Here is a 21,550-nt window from a genome sequence, read left to right as displayed (position 1 = left end):
CGTCCACGGCATAGTAATGTTCTCAGCTAGTGCTGTAAACACCGTTAACAAACTACACAAAACACAAACGAATCTGATATTTTCGAATCCCAAACAGAAAATCATGAATAACAGCAACAGCTGATCTATCTGTTTGAAAAATGACATTTTGTTTTGATTGACGTCTTCACCAACACCATCATACGCTATCAAAACATTGCACCGAAACCGTTCGGTGCACCGTCAGGAATAATCGAAAACGACATAACTCACCATGTTACCAACACCCTTCACTCGCTCCGTCGAGGTGTGGCTCAATAGGCTAGGAGAAGCGGATGAACAAGGATGAATCTGTCATTCAAATACTTGTCAAATTCTATACAAAATCTACTTTTTCTCAGCGATAAGTTCATCCTTCATTCATGCAAGGTGAACCACTTCCCCTAGCCTATGCATAGGCCAGGAGAAGTGGATGAACTTATCATTCATTTTCCTGTCAATTTTCATAGAAAATCTACTTTTTCTCTACTATAAATTCACTCTAGGTGAACCACTTCCCCTGGCCTATTGAGACAGACCCTTAGCATCGGTCCACGCACGAGTTCAATTATTTGACGTTTGAGCGGTGCCGACAGCAGCAACACGGTATAATATAATCGGTATCACAACTACAGACAAGAGGTTTCATACGCTGCTTATACCGTCCGGATTTTGATTCACCACGGTGCACCTCAAATAAAAGCCCTTGAGTTGCCCTACAAAACTTCATTTTTAGTTTTTTGATCTATTTCGGTTGACAAAATATAAGTCGATTTAAAAAAAAAAAAACAAATTAAGTTTACAATAAACATGTTTTTTTTTATTTGAAACTTTTTTTTATCCAAATACCATGTTTATTTTGAATTTCATATAACGTTAAGTAAACATGCCAAATTTCATACAAATCCGTGCATTTATATTATAGCTATAAGCAGAATCAATTAATTCTGTATTAAAAAAAAATCATTAGTGGTTATTTTGTACCACTTCCCCCTAACATAAAATCTGAAATATTGCGAAATATCTTCTTTTATATGGGAAATCAACTCCTGTAAATTTCAGCTCGATCGGAGAACATCAATGCAACCTCTCTATGCAAGGGGGTTGCGGTACTCGCAAAGTAACTCAAGTTCAAACACTACCCCGAAAAAAAATTTTATTTAGTTTTTTGACCTAGTTCGGTTGGCAAGAAAAAAATCAATTTGAAAATCACTAAAATTTTTATGAAATCTTGTTTTTCTCGATTTGAAGTACTTCAAAAATTCATATACCATGCTTATCTTAAAGATTATATAGCGTAGAGTATTCATGCCAAATTTCAATATAATCCGTGTACTTTTACTAAAGTTATATCAGTTTTTGTGATTTTGCATGTTCAGTGACATGAAATCATTGGGGGTCATTTTGTCCCACTTCCCCCTAATATAAAAATCTAATATTTTGCAAAATATCTTCTTTTATATAGAAGAACGATCCCTGAAAATTTCAGCCTGATCGGAGAACATCGATACAAGATGGGGTTACGGCTCTCGCGAACTGGCTCTTAAAGAGTATCCTTTAAATAATGGGTATTTTTCACTCTTGGTTTTCAAAACAAAAAAATGGGTAATAAAACCTCACTTTTTATGAATGCTGCCGCAGATTGAGCTTTCAAGATTCAAGGAAAAGTATAAAACACTTTTAAAAACTTAAAACACAATGTAATATATTTATCATTCATATTAAAATATCAAGATTCAAGGAAAAGACAAGGAAATGTATAAAAAGCTATTAAAAACTTATAACACAATGAAATATATTTATCATTCATATTAAGATATACAAATTATACGATCCGTTTCTCTTCCCAGAAGTTCCCAAACACACTAGGCCATGCTATTGAAGATGCTGGTTCACTTTGTCTGTGCCAAAACATTCTCCTTGGAGCCGGCCCAACCCACTTAAAGACAACTTATTCTACGGGTATACAGCCGTACGTGTCCGTGTCCGCTATAGCGGACAATAAGAATATTCTAGGATTACAACACTCTTCCAAAGGGATGTTAAAATGTCTGAAACAAAGAACCGAATTATGAAGATCGTCATTCCAAAAGAATATACCGGCATTACTTACGTGTCTGTATGTGTTGATGGTTAGTTTTTTACGTTCTATTTTAGAGGCAGTACTAATATTATATGTATTAAACTATTTACTCGATGATTTCCATATTGAAAATCAACTTCTCATCAATTCCGGATAGCAGCGAGGGAAAACACAAACAATAGAGGTTGTGATGGCTCCAAACTAACATGTGCACTAATTACCCATTATTTTTACGAGAGAGGATACTTTAAAATATATACCCTTTTTCATGTCATTGAAAAATACCCTTCTTCTGACATTTCCATACTGATTAAAGAAATGGGTACATGGAACTCATTTAAAGGGTACCGTAAAACGGGGTAACTTTGATAGTTTTTTTCGAAGAAAACTTGAATATTTATGCATGCTGTTTCAAAGAATTACTATTTATATTTTTAAAACAAGTACTGACATCCTAATTATCGATTGCAGTTGATAGATTTCCGAAAGATTTATTCTGAATGGATGTACAATTTTTCATATAATCAAAAGTCGGTTTTCTGTTTTGGGGTATCTTTGATAATGGAGTACAAATCGAACAAAATTGAATGAATTACGGAACATTTATAGGGCGTTGCACACCTCTAGGCGTTTAACGCTATATGGAAATTTCTGACTTAGATTACAAAAAAGGCTCTAGTTTGTAAAAATGGTTTTCGCTTAAAGATTTGCAACCGAATTCATGTTCTACTACAACTAGGCTGTCAAGAATAAGTGACGAACTCATTATGACTTCATTAAATAGTGATTGTAGAACAGATTGTTTGTGGGCGTTGCAGAAATGCTAAAATCTCATAATTTTTCAATATTCGCATATAAATCCTCAAACGTACTTGATTCCAACGAAAATAGCTTTGATATGAAGTTTCATACCAATACTCCTTACTTTTGCATTCGTTTTGCTTAACTGATTAACAGAAACTTTGTTATTTCGATTAGTATGTTGTGGGTCTCGCACTATCAAATTTACCCGCATTATCAAAGTAACCCCGTTTTACGGTACTTTAATATTAGCGTGAAGATAAACAAAAATGCAGCGTACCTTCATTAGCTGTCAAAATACGTTGAGACCGATGCACGAGTTCACTAATTTGACGTTTGAGCGGTGCCGAATTCACTCGTTGCCATAGGCCAGGAGAAGTGGTTCACCTAGAGTGAATTTATAGCAGAGAAAAAGTAGATTTTGTATGAATTTTGACAGGAAAATGAATGACAAGTTCATCCACTTCTCCTGGCCTATGGGCATATAGGCCAGGGGAAGTGGTTCACCTAGAGTGAATTTATAGCAGAGAAAAAGTAGATTTTGTATCCACTGAAGTGGATGAACTTGTCATTCATTTTTCTGTCAATTCTCATACAAAATCTACTTTTTCTCTGACATAAATAGGCCAGGAGAAGTGGATGAACTTGTCATTCATTTTTCTGTCAAATCTCATACAAAATCTACTTTTTCTCTGACAGAAATTCACTCTAGGTGAACCACTTCCCCTGGCCTATTCACTCTAGGTGAACCGCTTCCCCTGGCGTATAAAAAACACGGCACCGCTAAAACGTCAAATAATGAACTCGTGCATTGGTTCATTGATCCATATTTCACTGTCACACGGGAGCCTTTCTTATCCACTGCGGTATTCGCGTCTACGAAGATAACTACCACAGTTGACCCTATGCGTGAAGCTCCGATTATTTTACGTGGCAAAGCATAGGAAGTCAATTTTCAAATGCTTCTAAAAATTCAAAACACTTTTTAATTAAATTCTGTTAAGTGTACGGGGTTAGACTATTGATCAACTATAGAATCAGCAGCATATTGAGAAAAAATGTAAAACTCAATACTATATGCCTATAATGTAAGCCCATCAAAAGTAGTAATCCTTTATCCTTTAAGAGAGATTCGCGGAAGCTGACATTTCTGTCAAAGTGTGAGCCAATCGAGCAGCGAGAGCTGTCAAAGTGTGAGCCAAACGAACATGCGTTATGTTTGTTTTGAACTTTTCTTGAGGAGTAATGTAATCCGCTTGAAATAATTTCGGTAAAAATAATTTTGCATGAAGCAAAAAATGAAATATTTTTCTTTTTTAAATTTTTGTCAATGCGATTTTTAGTTAGCTTGGGCTGTTTATTAGCTTGAGTATGTAATCCAAAGATCTATAACGAAACAAAATACACTTTTTAGCAATGAGGAAGTCATGTCCATGTTACAATATTATTCTCGACGCCGAGCAAATCATTCCATTTTACTTCCGCTTATCTCTCTATAATGCGTAGTATGCACCTGAAACGTAAAGCGCTCAAGTAAAATTTCTCCTTATTACCGAAGTAATTTTGACAGCTTATCCAGTATGAGCGAAATGTCACTTTTACTTGCGGAATAATTGAGCGGCACATTTTTCCGTACGGAAAAGTGACAGCTTCATTTGATTTGTACAGTAGGCGTTACCGATGTTACACTGAACTTTTGCCGTGTAATGAATGATTTGTAATTCACATGGCTACCAATCTTCATATTCTTTATTTTGAATGAAAATGGAACAATATGATGCATCCATCGTCAATTGAACGAAAATCATCCGATTCTAAGATGATCTCTTATCTATTTCCGTATGACCAGGTAGTTGAGTTATACTAATAGAAATGAATAACGTCCGAATTTTGACGGATTGTAATTTCTTCCATGCCCTGAATCGAAAATCATTCAATTATAGTCTCACATATCATACAAAACTTTAATGATCCTAGATAGAAAATCATCCTTGTTGACAGTCTTAATTTAAGTATGGCACCAGCAGCGTGCTCAGTCAGAACTTCTTCGTAAATTTTGCAGGTAATTGCATATTACGGTGTAATAATCATTATTTGTACCGTTATTTAGCATTTATTTACTCTTATAGGCTCGTTTGAACGCCGATGCCTGAACTGCATACCACTCAAGCTCGAGGATTTTGGAGAATAAATAACACTCAGCATGTTTGCGGCAGGCTGGCATCTTTTCCGGCAGTCAAGACTAAAAATTATTTACCATCACTTATTCGATATATTTCTAATAAAATTCCACGCTAAAACGTGTAAGAAATAAACTATATATAATTTTATTCTATCTCGTAATTATTAAACAGCATGCAATGGGGTTTGTTTACATCTATGAATGATGATCATTCAAATTCATCCAGTTTCTAGAGGGATGGAAATCATTCCAAGATTGGATGATTTTCATTCGGTGCGATATGTAAACAGATGATTTCAACGAAGATGAAAATTTTAGAGAAAGACGTGTGCTCAGTAGCAAGGTTGGTTTATTAATGATTAAATTTTCACTAGTTGATAGAGGATAAACAACTCCCAGTATCCAAGGTGGTCATAAAATCAACTGCTCCTTCGATACGTCTCTTCACCCCCTCTCAGTTGATGGTCTCTAATCCAATCTTTGACCGCAATGTAATTAGTGCTGGAGCAGGTAACGGCTTTGTAAGAATGTCCGCCTCCTGCCTCTGGGTTGGTACATACACGAGCTTTACTTTTCGTTCTGCAACAGCTTCTCGGATGAAGTGAAACTTGACATCAATATGCTTGACGCGTTTTGTTTCTTCCTTCTCTGCCATAGCAATAGCACCTTGATTATCCTCGTGAATTGGTACAGGATACAGTTTTGATTCTCTCCATTCTGCCAATTAGTTCTCGATATGGATGGCTACAACCTTCAGTCGATAGGCAAAGTTGCAGCTTCGTTTCAGCAGGTGTATTGACAGGTTTACAATTGTCCATTCCAAACCGCATCAGTATCTTCCGAATCAGTGCTTCTTGGGAAAAATGCATAGCACCATCTTCATCTCGTTCTATCTTGATGCCCAGAAAATGATGGAGTTCGTTCATATCTGTCATCTCGAATTCTTGTTTCAGTCTTATCTTGATTTCGTTTATCGTCCGGATATCTCCAGCAACCACAAGTAAATCATCCACGTAAATCACGATGTAGACGATCTGCCTTCCTTGTCCACGAACGTATACACAGTAGTCATGGCGGGAACGAACAAATCCCATGTTCACCAGAACTTCATTAAACCTACCGTTCCAACAGCGAGGCGATTGCTTGAGGCCGTACAGGGATTTCTTCAACAAGCATACTTCATTAGGCTGACTGCATACCCCCTCTGGAACTCGCATGTGCACCGTCTCTTGTAGAATGCCATTTAAAAACGCCGTTTTTACGTCCATTTGGTGAACCTTCAGGTCCCGATTTGTCGCGACAGCCAAAATTGTCCTTATAGTCGAAAGTTTGGCCACTGGTGCAAATGTTGCTTCATAATCGATGTGCTTCCGCTGCAGGTACCCCTTGGCAACCAAACGGGCTTTGTAGCGCACAGGATTCCCATCAGCATCAGTCTTCAATGTGAACACCCATTTACTTGGTACAGGTTTCACCGCATCAGGACACCTCACCATCGTCCAGGTTTGATTTTTCTCCAAGGACCTCAGCTCGTCATCGATTGCCTTCCTCCATTCTAACTCGTTCGGATGCCCGTCGACCTCAGCGTAGCACGTGGGTACCTGTTGGGATTCATCAGCAGCAGAAAGCGCCCTATATGGAGCAATAAAGTCAGTAAACCAACCTGGGGTCCTGCGCTCCCGACCACTAGACCTCGGAACAATCTCCTCACAGATGTTCCCATTATTCAATTGTGGTGGGAGCGCTGATGCATTTTCTTCACTGATGTTATCAGCAGTGTCCTCAAATTCATCTTCATCAGCGCTTGAAACCACTGGACTATCGTCATTCGTAGCATCGTTCTCAGCTTCAACAGTTTGTAGCACATCTTCTACCTCGACCGGTTCAGGAACAGGGATAACTTCCGGAATAACCAAATTTGAAGGCATTTCTTTCTCCGGTGTCTTGAACGGAAAACTTGTCTCATCGAATTTCACATCTCTGGCCACAAACATTTTTCTGGTTTTTAGATTCCACAGGCGATAACCAGTCGGTGCATAACCGAGCATCACACTTCGCAGACCAGTTGCATCCAATTTGCTTCTTTTTTGTTTCGGAATCCATGCAAATGACAGACTTCCAAATACTCTCAGCTTTCCAACATCCGGTTTTTCACCATGCCAACATTCAGCGGGAGTGGTATTGCTTTTCAGTGCATCAGTAGGACTTCGATTTGTTACATACACCGCGTTCAATACTGCTTCTCCCCACATCGTCTTCGGTGCTCCGGATTCTGCAAGCATTGCTCTCATTTTTTCCGCAATTGTTCTATTGAACCTTTCTGTTACTCCGTTGTGTTGAGGGGTGTATAGCCAACCGTTGATTCCACTTGGATTCCTTGCTTCGTATAATACGCATTCTGCTCGTTCGAAAAATATTCTCTTCCAAGGTCACATCTTAAGTTGGCAATCTTCAATCCAAACTTCGCCGTCGCCATGGCTTCATATACCTTGAAGTACTCGAAAACTTGATCCTTACGCTTCATCAGATAAACCACAGCAAAATGGGTATAGTCGTCGATAAATGACACGAAATACTGATACCCATCTGCCGTCTTCGGTGTAATCTGGCCACAGACATCTGTATGAACACGCTCCAAAGGTCTTGTTGTTCTCGGTCGAGTCTTGTTGAACGGCATCCGGATCATTTTGCTTTCCGCGCAGGGTTCACAAAATCCTCCCTCATTGCTGACTTCACCTAGTCCATCAACCATCTCGTACTGCTTCAGGCGTCGAATGTTCTTGTAGCTTAAGTGTCCAAATCGTTTGTGCCATAACTGCAGCTCACCTTCGGTTCCTTTCGCAAGCATTGCCGAGCCAGGCGCCAGACAGTTCATCTTCAAATAGAATAGGCTTCTACGTAACATCGCCACGGCTATAATTTCACCATCTTTCGATAGAACTGCTCGATCTGGCTTGAATTCGACCTTCACACCGGATTTCAGCAAACGCGATAACGACAGCAAATTGAATTTCAAATTCTTCACACATAGCACGTTTCCGAAGGACAGCGTCAGTCCATTACCAGCCACCTTTCCTTTCACTGTGCCTTCTTTCGTAGCGATTAGCTTCTCACCTTTCTTCGCACTTTCAATCACCAGCGGATTATCGAACTCCTTGAAATCTTGGAACAGCTCTTCGTTATACGCCATATGACGACTTGCTACCGAATCCAGGATCCATTCGATTTTCAATTCCTCGTTCAGATCCTTTCTTTCTTCCTGAGATAGTACTAATGCAATTTCTCTATCCACCGGGATGGTCGCCACTTGAGCCTTGTCGCGCCGATTCTTGATCTTCGGACATGCGAACTTTTTGTGTCCCACTTCTCCGCAAATAAAGCATTTTCCTTGAAACTTACTTTTCTCCAAGTTCCTCTCCTTGCTTCTCAAAGGCTTCGCTGCTAACGCTGAACTTGATCCATCCGAAACACCATTGACCTTGAAACCGCAGTCTCTTCCCGATCGCTTCTGCTCTTCGGCTAACAAACGCGCCTTCACCGTGTCCATCTTTAACTGATCATCTTCCAGGTTCTCCATAGCCGTTGTTACTACATCATACGACGATGGTAACGAAATGAACAGCTGGCTCACGGCATCCAATTCCGAAATAGTAGCTCCAGCTCCCTTCAACTGTCGAACTAATTCATCAAATCGGCGGAAATGGTCCATTAACGGTGTTCCTTCTTCCATCTTCAGCGTTGCCAGAGATCTTCGAATATAGGTTTGCGCCGCAAAACCCTTCTTCGCGAACGTACTTGCCAGGGAGTTCCACATTTCCTTTGCAGTGTTCTTGTCGCGCACGTACTCCAAGTGAGAATCAGCGATGTATGCCACCAGAAGCGCCTTCGCTTTTTCGTCCTTTTCCCGAAAAGCTTCCCGCTGCTGTTGTTCCGTGGGTTCATCCTTCGTGATCATTTCCTTTACGCCATGGGCCGACAACTGCGTTTCTACCCGGAACTTCCATACGTCGTATCCTTCGCCAGCAAACTGAACAATTCCTACTTTGGCTGCACTCGACATCCTTCCGTCTTCTCCGTAAATCCGTAACAATCTTCACAAACTTGAATTGAATTGATCTTCAACGGCCAGACGCTACTGGGCCCATAACCTTTAGAGAAAGACGTGTGCTCAGTAGCAAGGTTGGTTTATTAATGATTAAATTTTCACTAGTTGATAGAGGATAAACAACTCCCAGTATCCAAGGTGGTCATAAAATCAACTGCTCCTTCGATACGTCTCTTCAAAAATCATCCGGAATGTGTCTGAAAGTAGGTATGGGGCTCGGATGAGGCAAAAATCATTCAATTCGTGGCGGGAGATTTCGTTCAGTGTACGAATTCAGCTCTACTTCTCAGCAGCGTACAGCTCAAGTAATTTCGGTAGCGGAATCATTCCTTGACCGTTTCTTGTCCTATCCATTTGCACAGTACTTATGATCAGCGTACCGGCCATAAAGTATTTACATCCCCAAAACTACAAAATTGATCATCATTTATGGATAGCAAACAGTTGCACCTTGAGCACCGCCAACACATTTTCAATCGGATGGATTTTGGCGCGCTCGAACTGACAAATCCTCCGTTGTGGTGAAACTTCTTCCGTCGACGTGGTGTTGGACTGTTTTCAAAAACAGTCGAGATAAAAGCCGAGCCGGCAGAGCAATGACAGTTAATTCGTTCAAAACTTCGCTTCGGAAGTCCAACCGACGAACTCCAGATTGGTGCTGCGAAGTCAATATATTATCATACACTTTATCTTTACTTTGGTATAATTTTACTGAGTGTAGAATAAGTCTGTTGTTTTATACTTAATTGTTCTCTGGTTATAACTATAAGACAAATGTAGAATAACTTTGATAAAGTATGCTTTGATATGTAATGAAATGTGCACTGGAGTCGTATTCTGTATATAAAATGAAATTTTCAACATATTTGACATAAAGTCAAATTCAGAACATTAAAAAATAAGTTTCAGAAAATTTACTTCGAACATATTGCGATTTAAAAGGACAAATGTTGATAAAATTTGAAAAACAGATGTGCGAAAACTGCAGTTTGAATTTGATCTGATCGAGAAACATAAGCGAATATGTTCAATGTTCTGTGCTATGCTTGCAACCAAAGGGGTGTTTGAACGAACAGATTATAATGAGCCTCTGTACGTGCCATAAATTCTTTTGTTCTCATGACTTTTACTATGCGCCGTGTGTTGGTGCTGTCTCGCTCTCTCTCACGGGCAACTTGAAAACAGAGCGCACAGTAAAAGTCAAACGTTTTATAGCATGCATAGGCTCATTAAGTAGATAAGGGTTGCATGAGCCTCTGTACGTGCCATAAATTCTTTTGTTCTCATGGCTTTTACTGTGCGCCGTGTGTTGGTGCTGTCTCGCTCTCTCTTACGGGCAACTTGAAAACAGGGCGCACAGTAAAAGTCAAACGTTTTATAGCATGCAAAGGCTCATTCAGTGTTGCGATGGATCTTCTTCTCGAACAATGATCGACGCATCTTCGCGATCCAACATTCGCCAAAATTCATTTTTCATTTTTGCGTCACGAAGAGCATCGCAAAAAGCGAACGGATGCAACACAGAAGAAGCAAAATGAACACACCGATAAGTGCCTCGCGAAGCCTTTCCACTCGTAGGATTCATTTATCCACGCGCTGTTCATTCTCGTGATTCATTGCAAGGTTACTTCTTCTCGTAAAGTCAAGCAAACACTCCACGCTAAACCAGCTCCACGCAGCGCATGTGTTAAAACTACACAGAATGAGGCAACCAATGCACAACTGGCTGACTGAGTGAAAATTCTGTGTAGGTCCAACTCATTCTGTGAGTTGCCGACGTGTTGGTCTTCGGCTGTGCGGATATTGATGGAAACGGAACTGTCAATGATCTCCCGCGCGGCAGCAAACAGTTGGCTGTTGGTAAGATGGGGAGTTTTCTAGCGAAAAGCCGGAAGATGGTTGCAAATGCGAAAGTTTTTTCCCCATTTGCTTCCGCTTCGGCTATTCAAATGAAAAAAATCTTTGAAAAACATTAAAATTGGAATGTTTTTTTTTTGTTTTCAGAAGCAAAACAAATTTGTATTTGTATTTGTATTTTTTACTTCATCTGACAACTAGTGATCCTAATGAATAAATTAATAATTACTACAATAATGGAGCATTGGAAACTTATACTAAGGAAGATTACGCATACGATTTCTAAACGACAATACAGAACTATTAAAATCAAACAATAAAATTCTCTTGCAGTCGTCGGCTTATACTATTAATTGGACAGTTGCTTCCATAGAGCGTCCGTCTTGGAGATTGTCGCAAAAATTGTCGGGATCTTAATGGGCGGTGTGGAGCGTAAAGGTTCATTTGTCCAAGCAATTCTGGGCTGTCAACCTCAGCGCAGAGAATTTTGGCGCCAAAAACAGCTTGGCCGATTCGTCGTCTCTTTTCAAAGGTTCGATACCCAGTAAAGCACAGCGGTGTTCATACGGCGGTAGATGCAAAGGATCCGACCAAGGTAAGCCGCGCAACGCACACCTGACGAATTTACGCTGTACAGCTTCTATTCGAGATATCCAGATTGCTTCATAAGGTGCCCATACCACAGAACCAAACTCGAGTATGGATCGAACCAATGAACAGTATAAAGCCCTCAGTACACTCTTTGCCAAGTGTGCACATTTTTCCACACGCCTAAACTAACACTTCAATATCCACTTGACACTTTGTTTTGTCATTGTTGAGACCGATGTTTGCATGTTGGTTTATGCGTGCGGAAAAATTTGCACACTTGACAAACAGTGTACTGAGTGCTTAAGGATCGCAGACACAGTGGGTCATCAAACTCGTTGGCAATCTTGAAAATGAATCCAAGCTGGCGGTTGGCACGATCGATTATCGCCGAGAAGCATTTTGAATGTCAGGCGGCTATCAAGAATTATCCCTAAATCCTTGACTTGTTCCACTCGGTTTAACGGCTCACTGTTGATCGAGTAGTTGTATCGAATAGGGTTCTTTGATCGGCTGAAGGAGATTACTGAACACTTCGAAGCACTAACAATTAGACCTGAATGACCAAGAGGTTAAAAGGTCTCTAATAAACAAACAAACAAACAACAAACTAACCATTAGAAAATTGACTGCGCACCATTCGCAAAACAGATTCAGTTGCTCTTGTAGTTGTCGACAATCCTCAATACGACGAATGACAAGAAAGATTTTCAAATCATCAGCGTAAAATAAAACACAGCAATTCGTCAGCGGAAGCGACGCATCGTTGAAAAACAACACAAACAGCAGAGGTCCTAAGTTGCTCCCTTGCGGTACACCACATTTTGGAGAGAAAGGTGTTGCGACAGCAGATCCAATCTTCACAATCAGTTGACGGCCAGTTAAATACGATTGCAATCATTCACAGATTCTCATCGATGCTCCTAGTTTTCTCAGCTTGGCCACCAAAATGTCATGATTTACCGTATCAAACGCAGCTTTTATATCGGTGTATATACTATCGACCTGAGCGCCTCCGTCCATATTGTTAATGCAGAACAATGTATATTCACACAAATTAGTCTGCACTGAGCGCTGAGGATAGAATCCATGTTGCGATGTTGAAATATAATGTTTGCACGCCTCGATCATGACATTATGAACAACAATTTCAAAGCATTTAGACCCGGCTGGAAGCGTTGTTATACCCCGGTAGTTTTTAACATCAGTTTTACTTCCTTTTTTGAAAACAGGTTTCATGAACGATTTCTTCCATGCGGTAGGAAATTGTTGATTTCGCAGTGACAAATTAAAAATAGCTTGCAGTGGTACGACTAAAAGATCACTGCATTTCTTCAAAACGCAGGCGGGAATCCCATCTGGACCAGGTAACGTTCTGCATTTCACTCATTCAGTTTTGTTTTCCACCGTTTGCGCAAAACTGTGTACAGCCCCTTTGCACAAAATCTGTGCTGCCTGAAAAGAGGCCAATTTTGTGCGCTCGACACTCATTTTTGAGCGATGCAAGTTTAGCGTGATTGTTGCGAACCCGCATGAAGATGATCGAAATGAATATTTTCCTGCTCTTCGCGAAGAGCAGGCAGCGTGGATCGTACCGTTCACATTACCGAGTGATGGAAAATCACCCGATGATCCCGTCGGGAGAAACAGCGATCCGAAAATGAAACACGAACGAATGAAGTGCCCGAACGGTTGTTTGTGTTTGTTCGCAGATTCTGTTTTGATGCCTACGAAAATTCATCGTGCCTCGCGTTTCCGATCGTTGTTCAGCAACATTGGTTGCATTACCAGAAAACAAGGAAGTTATTACCAATTTCAAGCAAAGAAATCTTCTGTTCCCCGTCGTACATCGCATTTCAAAGTGTTGGTCCCACTATGGAACCTTGTGGGACTCCAGCCGTTATTCTTTACTCCTTCGGGCCGGCGTCGGTTTCATACACTCAGTACACGGTTTTGGAACCCGCATTCTCAGCAGCGCTGTGACAATGGCCTCCCAGCTGGTGCTGTTGAACGCGTTCTTCACATCTATCGTGACCACGACACAGTAACGATCTCTTCTACGCTTTTGTTTCAATACTTTCTTGGCCCTCCCCAGCTTTGTCTGAATTGCGTCCACCGTCGACTTTCTTTTCCGGAATCCAAACTGCCTTTCTGAAAGCCCGTTCTTGCTCTCTGTGCATTTCATCACCCGTTTCGAGAGTTTACCGAGTGTATCCAGTAAACACCCAAGTAACCATGCTGCTCACCACACCACAGATTACTGTCTCTTTAGGAAATCAAATTGTTCAAAAGTGCGATAAGATTAGAGATTTAGGTGTCATATTATATTCTAAACTTACCTTTACTGATCATTATAATACGATTACCCATAAAGCAACAAATATGTTGAGCTTTATTAAGCGTTTTAGCTACAATTTTAGGGATCCATATACGATTAAAACCTTGTACATTGCTTATGTAAGATCAGTTCTAGAATATTGTAGTATTGTGTGGTCTCCGCATATAAAAACACATGGTGATAGAATCGAATCAGTACAGAGCAATTTCTTTTATATGCCTTACGCAAATTAGGCTGGACAACGTTTCCACTGCCATCATACGACGGAAGAAGTTTCACCACAACGGAGGATTTGTCAGTTCGAGCGCGCCAAAATCCATCCGATTGAAAATGTGTTGGCGGTGCTTAAGGTGCAACTGTTTGCTATCCATAAATGATGATCAATTTTGTAGTTTTGGGGATGTAATATCGGTTCTACCGGACAGAGATGAACTGAAAGTGTATCAACATGCCTGTTGTTAGCAAGCATGTGATCCGGTAGATCACCGAATGACCGATATTATATAAAACAGAAATATTTTCTTTGGATGCCACGATGAGGTAACACACGACCTTAAGTTCGTTGATAAAGAAGAGGAAATTAAGCGAAGTTCTCTTCCTGAATTTTATAGGGATGCACAATATGCATATAAACGGTGTGTATAAAGGTACTCAAGATAAAGTTTCCATTTGATTCATGTGCCGACCTACATGTTTTTTTTTTCAATGTGGGTTTGCACATACATAGTATGTGCGAAATTAATGGATTATCGCCAATCATTATTTTCATTGAAATTATTATTACTTCATATGAAATCCACTATCCAAGCACATACTTTTCAAAGGCATTTCCTACCTCTTCATTGCCATATGGTGTGGCCGGCCACATTGTAGGGTCATGCTTTGGGAATAGACCCTCGACGATGACTCTCAGCTTGTCCGCATATGTTTCGGCCGGCGTCGACGGGCCCTTGACCATCGCCCTTGTCAGCTCTACAGCATCGAGATCCTGGTTATCGCTGTGTACACGAAGTGCTTCAACGAAAAGGTCCTTGTCGAAGGCCTTCTTCTTCCATAGTCGATAGTCGTGTAGTCGCGTCGCCAAATGGTATAGCGGATTGCCTAATGATCGCTATGGGTAAACTCCTCACTTACCCTCCAGTTTATGTTGCTACATCATGTAAGATCGATGATCGATGCTCGTCCGTTTTTCCTAAATGTGCTAACGGTACCTTCATTGCACAGCTGTAGATCTAGCTTTTCAGGGCTTCCAGTAAGCTGTAATCTCTGGCATTGGTTACCCTGCTACCCCACTCCACGGCCCATGCATTGAAATCTCCTCCAATTAGTACTGGCTTCCGACCGACAAGCTTCTTTGGTGCTAGAAACCACTTTTTGGATGGGGAACCTACCCATCACGTGTATCGCCCCGCTATTCCCGTGCTGCCCGCCACCCAATTGACATAATCGAGCGGTTAGTTGCCACAACAGTTGCTGTGCAGTGTCGCAATAATTCAAGTTGATCTGCGTTACTTCCACTACCGTCGTGATGCAACGCCTTCTTATACGCACGACACTCAAAACCGCCCGTTACATGGGCGTTTCCTTCCTCCGGTTTACAGAGTAAACACTTTGGTCGCTTCGTGCAATCTTTCCCGAACTGCCCTTCCTCCCCGCATTTCCTGCACAACTCGGATCAGTCGGAACCGTTACAGATTGCCGCCTGATGTCCGAAGTCTATGCACTTGAAGCACCTCATAGGTGGCCTCTCGGCTCGGAAGACGAGTCTTCATCCAATTTTCACCTTTTCATTCTCCACTAGTTTGTTGGCTGCGGTCACTGGTAGCCGAATCGTCGCTAACTGTGCGCCATCGTACGACTTTGAAAGTATGATTGTCATGGCCACATCTCCAATATCGCACTGTGATCGCAACTCCTGTTGGATGTGATCTCGTCCAGATGTCTGCTCTCAACTGACCACTTTCTCAGCGGCATAGTAATTTCGTTGGGGCGTTATTAATTTGTAAGAATAATAAGAGATTGCGTTCTCGCTATCCTCTTGCTTCTGTGCGGTCAAGACAACAAATACAGCGCCAGCGACGTCGCTGTAGGTGCTGTCTTGACTGCACAGAAGCAGGAGGATCTATCTGTTTGTATAGTTAATTCCTTCGTAAAATTTAGACCAGCTGTTCTTCAATTGCATATGAATTGCATATGATTATATAAATATAATTTCTATTCTGAAATCGGCCTTTATAGATCTCTCGATAGGTATTTCATCCTTATGCTTTTTTTCTTAAAAAATATGGAATTCCTTAACATACTTTGCCTGAGTCTTCGATATTTTTTTACCAACTTGTTTTAAAAACCTTGTACCTTGTACGAATACGAATTTGAGTCGCTATACATACTAGTTAAGAGGAAAATAATCATCATCGTTTTACAAATTTTCCAACCCAATTTTTTTTGCTCAAAATGGAAGTAATGCTCATGAAAATCTATTATTGCATTGCACTTGCTATCTAAAATACGATGCTAGATTTTCATAAAGATCGCTTGAAATTTGAACGAAAAAACTGGTTTTTAATTTTTGATGATTGCTGATGATTGAATGATGGATTCTTGAGCCTTAAACATATTTGAATATTTTCAGTGACACCGATGATTCAATGGATACGGAAAGTGGTTGCTACAATCACAGTTCAGTTCATGTTGTGATGGATCCGAAGGAAACTGGAAGTTCTGTAGATATTAGTTGCAATGATGGTGATTCGCCCATATATACAAAAACGAATAGTAAAGAAAATTAATCAGGGCACGTTATCTTCGTTCTGCAGGCTTTCATAATAATTCTAGTGATAGTTAGGAGTTATAATCGAGCAGTTAACCTGGATTTATTCTTGCATGCCAAGAATGATTATACAGATCATGTGATACACATAGATCGTTGATTCGTTATTTTGCAAGGTATATCGTGTATAATGTATAGCGACACCAGTTGGAAGCCGGTATCATCGACAATCGATTTTTCTAAAAATCTATGCGTTGAACCTAACGTCGGGCATAGTGCGCTGTGCGGCGGATTTGGTGGACTACCCAGCGCACCTTGCCCGACGTTGCTCCGACGCATAGGTTTGGAGAAAATCCGTTCTTTGCGTGTCGAAAATTCCGGTTTTCAACTGAGTGAATAATATTATTCCTTGATTGCAATCATGGGCCGATCTACCGTAAAGTGCCGTAACTCAGCGCAGCTAAGATCCTAATTTCGCGCATATAAAAAAAATGTATAAGAAATCAAAAATTATAATTATTGGTAATTTTATGTAGATCTGTAATGTATTATCATCATATAGCAAAATGGATAAATGTCGAAACTTTCTCAATATGTGTTTATGAAGTTTTGCGCGAAAAGCGCTGAAATAGGCCACTTTGCTGTAGCTTTCAGAGCTAAAACAACGAAAACAATTAAGAACATGAAGTAAAAATCTGTCTTGTTTTGCTTAATAATTTTCTTTTTATTGTCTTATTATTTTATGTTCCGAAATAGGCCTATTCACATGACGTCTCAAATCAGCTGATCGGGAAGCACTTTGACAGTTCTTCTATGAAAATGACAGGCCCGTGTTAGCACCGGTCCTCCACCGATGTAAACAAATGCATAGACGGATCTGTCACATGAAAAGGCCTATTGCATCAGTTCTTTTCCAATTAGCCATTTTATGAGACGTTTAGAATCATATGTTTTTTGTTTGTTTACCAGCTTTGAAACTTGCTGGCGGGCCCATTTATTTCAGGGTGGGTGTACGGCTATCAACTACAAACAAAGCTCGCCTAACAATCATTCTCACGTTGGCCGGCCCAAACAGCATCATCTCTCACGCGGGCCGAACACGCGGGCCATGTCAGGCAACAAATGCTGATGCTTTTCAACACCCAAACAGCGGGATGTCTAGCAGCGTTGTGAGCCACACGAACACACCCACAAAACATGAACGGTAGGCGCACCTCGTTGCGTATAACAACACCCCCCCCCCCCTCTTTTGATTTATTTATGTTTCTTCTAGCGCCTCATTCAATAATGGCGCGCAACGAGCTTTTCAATCTTCTCCAGTAAACATAAAATCAGCAGGCAGGGTAGAATTTATTTTATTTACTGGTAACATCAGACATGTAACCGCGTAGAAAAATAGCCAGAAAGAGATGAAAATGTCATCACCAACAAAAACGTTACCAGCGCCATTCACATATCATGCTAGTTTTTAAAACATGAACAATAGTCCATTTTTTACGAGACGTTTCTGAACAGCTGATCGCTTATTTTATGAATGAAATTTTGACAGTAGGCGGTGTCGTAACCTGTGAAAGTAACAGCAATATCAGTGTTGTCGTTTCGTAAAATGGACTATAGAGCTTAGTGACATTTGAACACACGTAGACTAGCATACGCTCGTCATACACAGTTTGTTTTTGTTTTCCTCAAAGAAACTTGCACACACTTTCCAGTCTCATCAAAATGCAAATGGAAATATTACCCAATTTGAAAAATTTACACCCGGTTTCTGGGTGTTTTTGGAGACTGAGTGCATATTGTTCACAACTACATCTACACTAGGGCACCCATACTATTGGGCGTGATAACCACTATGAGCGGCCCGCCAGAAAACGTCAACCGACTGTCTCGAAAAATGGCTTATACAAATCAACAACTTTGACTTCTTTTGACACAATTCGGCTCTTCCGTGGGATAACCCAAATTAGGGTTAACTGACATCTATCATTCAGTAGGTAGTTTCCATTTGACAACAGCAAAACAAACAACTCAGTGCAAAAAAAATCTACCCAGCGTTAGCTTTCGAAGTCTCCGTAGTGGGTAGAAACAACTTAACGTTAGGTAAACTCGAAAGAATCAAAATTTGGCTTATTCCATTGAACTTCGACGATGGGTCGGCGCATCTCTCTCTGTTTTTGACAACATTGCTGTTGCGAGGAGGCAAAACAACCCAACCGTGGGTAAAAACTAAATGCAGTTTACCCAAATTTGAGTAAAAAGAACTTATTTTTTGGGTAATCTGATTTCTTCGTGTAAGCCATTTTACGTGACGTTCCAATGACAGTTTTTGGCGGGCCGCTCGAGCATGTTATTGTTATTGTTTACATCGGTTTAGTTTTCTGTAGTATTTTTACTTGCGTTGAAAAAACAAGCCTGTCTGCAAATAGAAAATGCCTCCAAAAAGAACCCCGAAGAACATTGCTGCAAAACTATTGAAACTGCGGTTACCGGATCAGGTAAAATCACAGTACATCATAAAAGTGATTGAATTTAAATATCGCTTTAGATTTCGTCAATTTGAGCAGCTACGCTGCCGGCCTAACCGCAGCGATATAGGCGCAAGATTTCGAAGATCGGAAGAGATCCTTATCTACTGGTGACGAGTAGAAATGAACTACCTGAAACGGTTACTTATGAATCAATCATAGACTACGCGCTGCATGCAAAATCATCATACACTGACTGGTGAAAGCTTGGCGGTGGAAGCAAAACAGCGTTTTGAAAGCGGGATGGTGAAACTAGTGGAAGGAGTCCAACTAGGTGAAATGCATGTAGTTCGTGGAAAGGTAAGGTTTCTGTTATTTTTTTTTTATAAAAATTGTAATGTAAAACTGTTTAAATTTTTGATTTAAGGTGATGCATTCGATGAGCATGTCTGAACCAAATTTAACTCCGTGGGTCATCATCAAGGCACATGAAATCACTTGTGCACATTGTGATTTCGTAGCTGGAATAGGAGAAGTCTGCTCTCACGTTGGAGCACTATTATACTACCTCACGAACATTCATCATTCCTCCCTGGCAAGGCAAGATTTAGACATATCTGTCACCGATGTAGAGCAGCAATGGGGATGGCCAAGCAAAACGTTGCGAGAGAATCTGCAACAACCGCTTCAGGATATAGACTTCGGGTATAGTCTGAACAGTACGGATGCAGTATGGGAATGTACCTACAATATATTTTGGTTCCATCAAATATATTCTTTTTGAGCTCAATCAGATTGATGTCCAGTGTACTGCGATGCAAATGTTTTGCTCAAATGATAACAAATGTTATCGATGTTTGCAAAGAGAGCAAGAAAACGACATCGAATCAAGTCTTTTGCTCAACGGTTTATATGAGGACACCTATTTGAATCAGCCTATCGAACGGCTGAGATTCGACTCTATGAAGATTTATGACAAATTGCGAGGATCAATGAACGAAGACTTGCAACTACAAGTTCAGACAAAAACTAAAGGACAATGGAAATGTGATCTCTGGAAAACTTTTCGTATTGGAAGGATAACTGCGTCTGTTTAAAAAAAGGCAATATCGACTAAATTGGATGCACCATCGTTATCTTTATTAAAATCAATTTGCTATCCAGACACTACCTATTTTTCGACTCAAGCAACACGATACGGGAAAAACATGGAAAAGGTCGCGCTAAATAAGCTTTCCGTGTATTTGACAAAAAATCATTCACAAGCTTCAATTATTGAGACTGGATTGATAATCAGTATCCAAAATCCCGAAATTACTGCACCTCCTGATGGACTTCTTGTTTGTGCTTGCTGTAGAAGGGTCCCTCTGGAAATAAAATGCCCTTTTAAATTTAAAGATGAGAAAGACGTTCTTATTAAGCTGACACAAAAACCACAGACACACATCACATGGGTTTGAACTAATCGAAACGCACGATTATTACGCCTGTAGAGTTCAGGATATTCAGGATTCAAAAAGGGTATTAATTCACGGAATCACGGAACATAACGTTTTAGAGTTTCACTTGGATTTATTTCACCAACCTTAGGAACAACCTAATTGCTTGTCCTCTCGCTATCACTCACAGTCAGTAACTAACTCAACTAGTCATCGCCTACATCGACCATACTCGCTAGTCTCCTACAATCCTCCCTTACTTTAATGATTTCAATGAGCAATATAGTCTTTGTATCTCTTTGGTTCAGTTGTCACTCGCTTTGTGCGTTTTTGATTCTCCTTATGTTCTATCTGTCTTTCTCTCCTCTCAATTTCCATATTTCTTCCAACATCTACAGACTTTTCTAAACACGTTTCATTGCCGCGATTCTTATCTTGCATAACCTCTGCTTCATGGCTCTGTTCATTTCCTTCATTTGATGCTGCTGCAGTCGCAATCTTCTTCAAGTGCGCCACGTTTTGCCTATATTCCTTCCCTGAATCACATAAACGAATCGTTGTATCTCCTCCACCTTTACGTATGACCTTGAATTCTTCTGGTGAATAATCAGACTGCAACTTATGTGTTTTCTTCATCCTTTTCACCACTACTCGGTCTCCGATGGTAATTTGACTTTTTTTTTGTAGCAGACCTTTAGCGTCCGTATAGACTTTCTGTTTTTCCTTATGCATTGTATCTCGATCCTTAACTTCTTCGTCCATTATTTCTTCAAACGGTACCCCAGGCAGCTTATTCCTGATCTTTCTTCCAAACATAAGTTCTGCTGGTGATTTTCCCGTGACGCTGTGGTTTGTTGAATGATATATTAGCAAATATTTTCGTAGTTCTAATCTCCAATCTTTT

General features: G+C 40.4%; 1 protein-coding gene across 3 annotated transcripts in view; it reads left to right on the top strand.

Moving 5' to 3' along the window:
• Positions 1-17,458, top strand: part of LOC5572998 (unconventional myosin-XVIIIa) — a 381,144-nt gene extending 363,686 nt beyond the window's left edge. For all 3 annotated transcript variants that reach the window (XM_021852938.1, XM_021852939.1, XM_021852941.1), the window contains one exon: positions 16,605-17,458. In XM_021852938.1, coding sequence (XP_021708630.1) covers positions 16,605-16,761 — 157 coding nt within the window. In that variant the 3' untranslated portion in view covers positions 16,762-17,458. The remainder of the gene's footprint in view (positions 1-16,604) is intronic.
• Positions 17,459-21,550: the final 4,092 nt, after the last annotated feature.

The sequence above is a fragment of the Aedes aegypti genome, chromosome 3, assembly GCF_002204515.2.
Source record: "Aedes aegypti strain LVP_AGWG chromosome 3, AaegL5.0 Primary Assembly, whole genome shotgun sequence".
Taxonomy (NCBI): Eukaryota; Metazoa; Arthropoda; class Insecta; order Diptera; family Culicidae; genus Aedes; species Aedes aegypti.
This window is presented reverse-complemented; position numbering and strand designations above follow the sequence as displayed.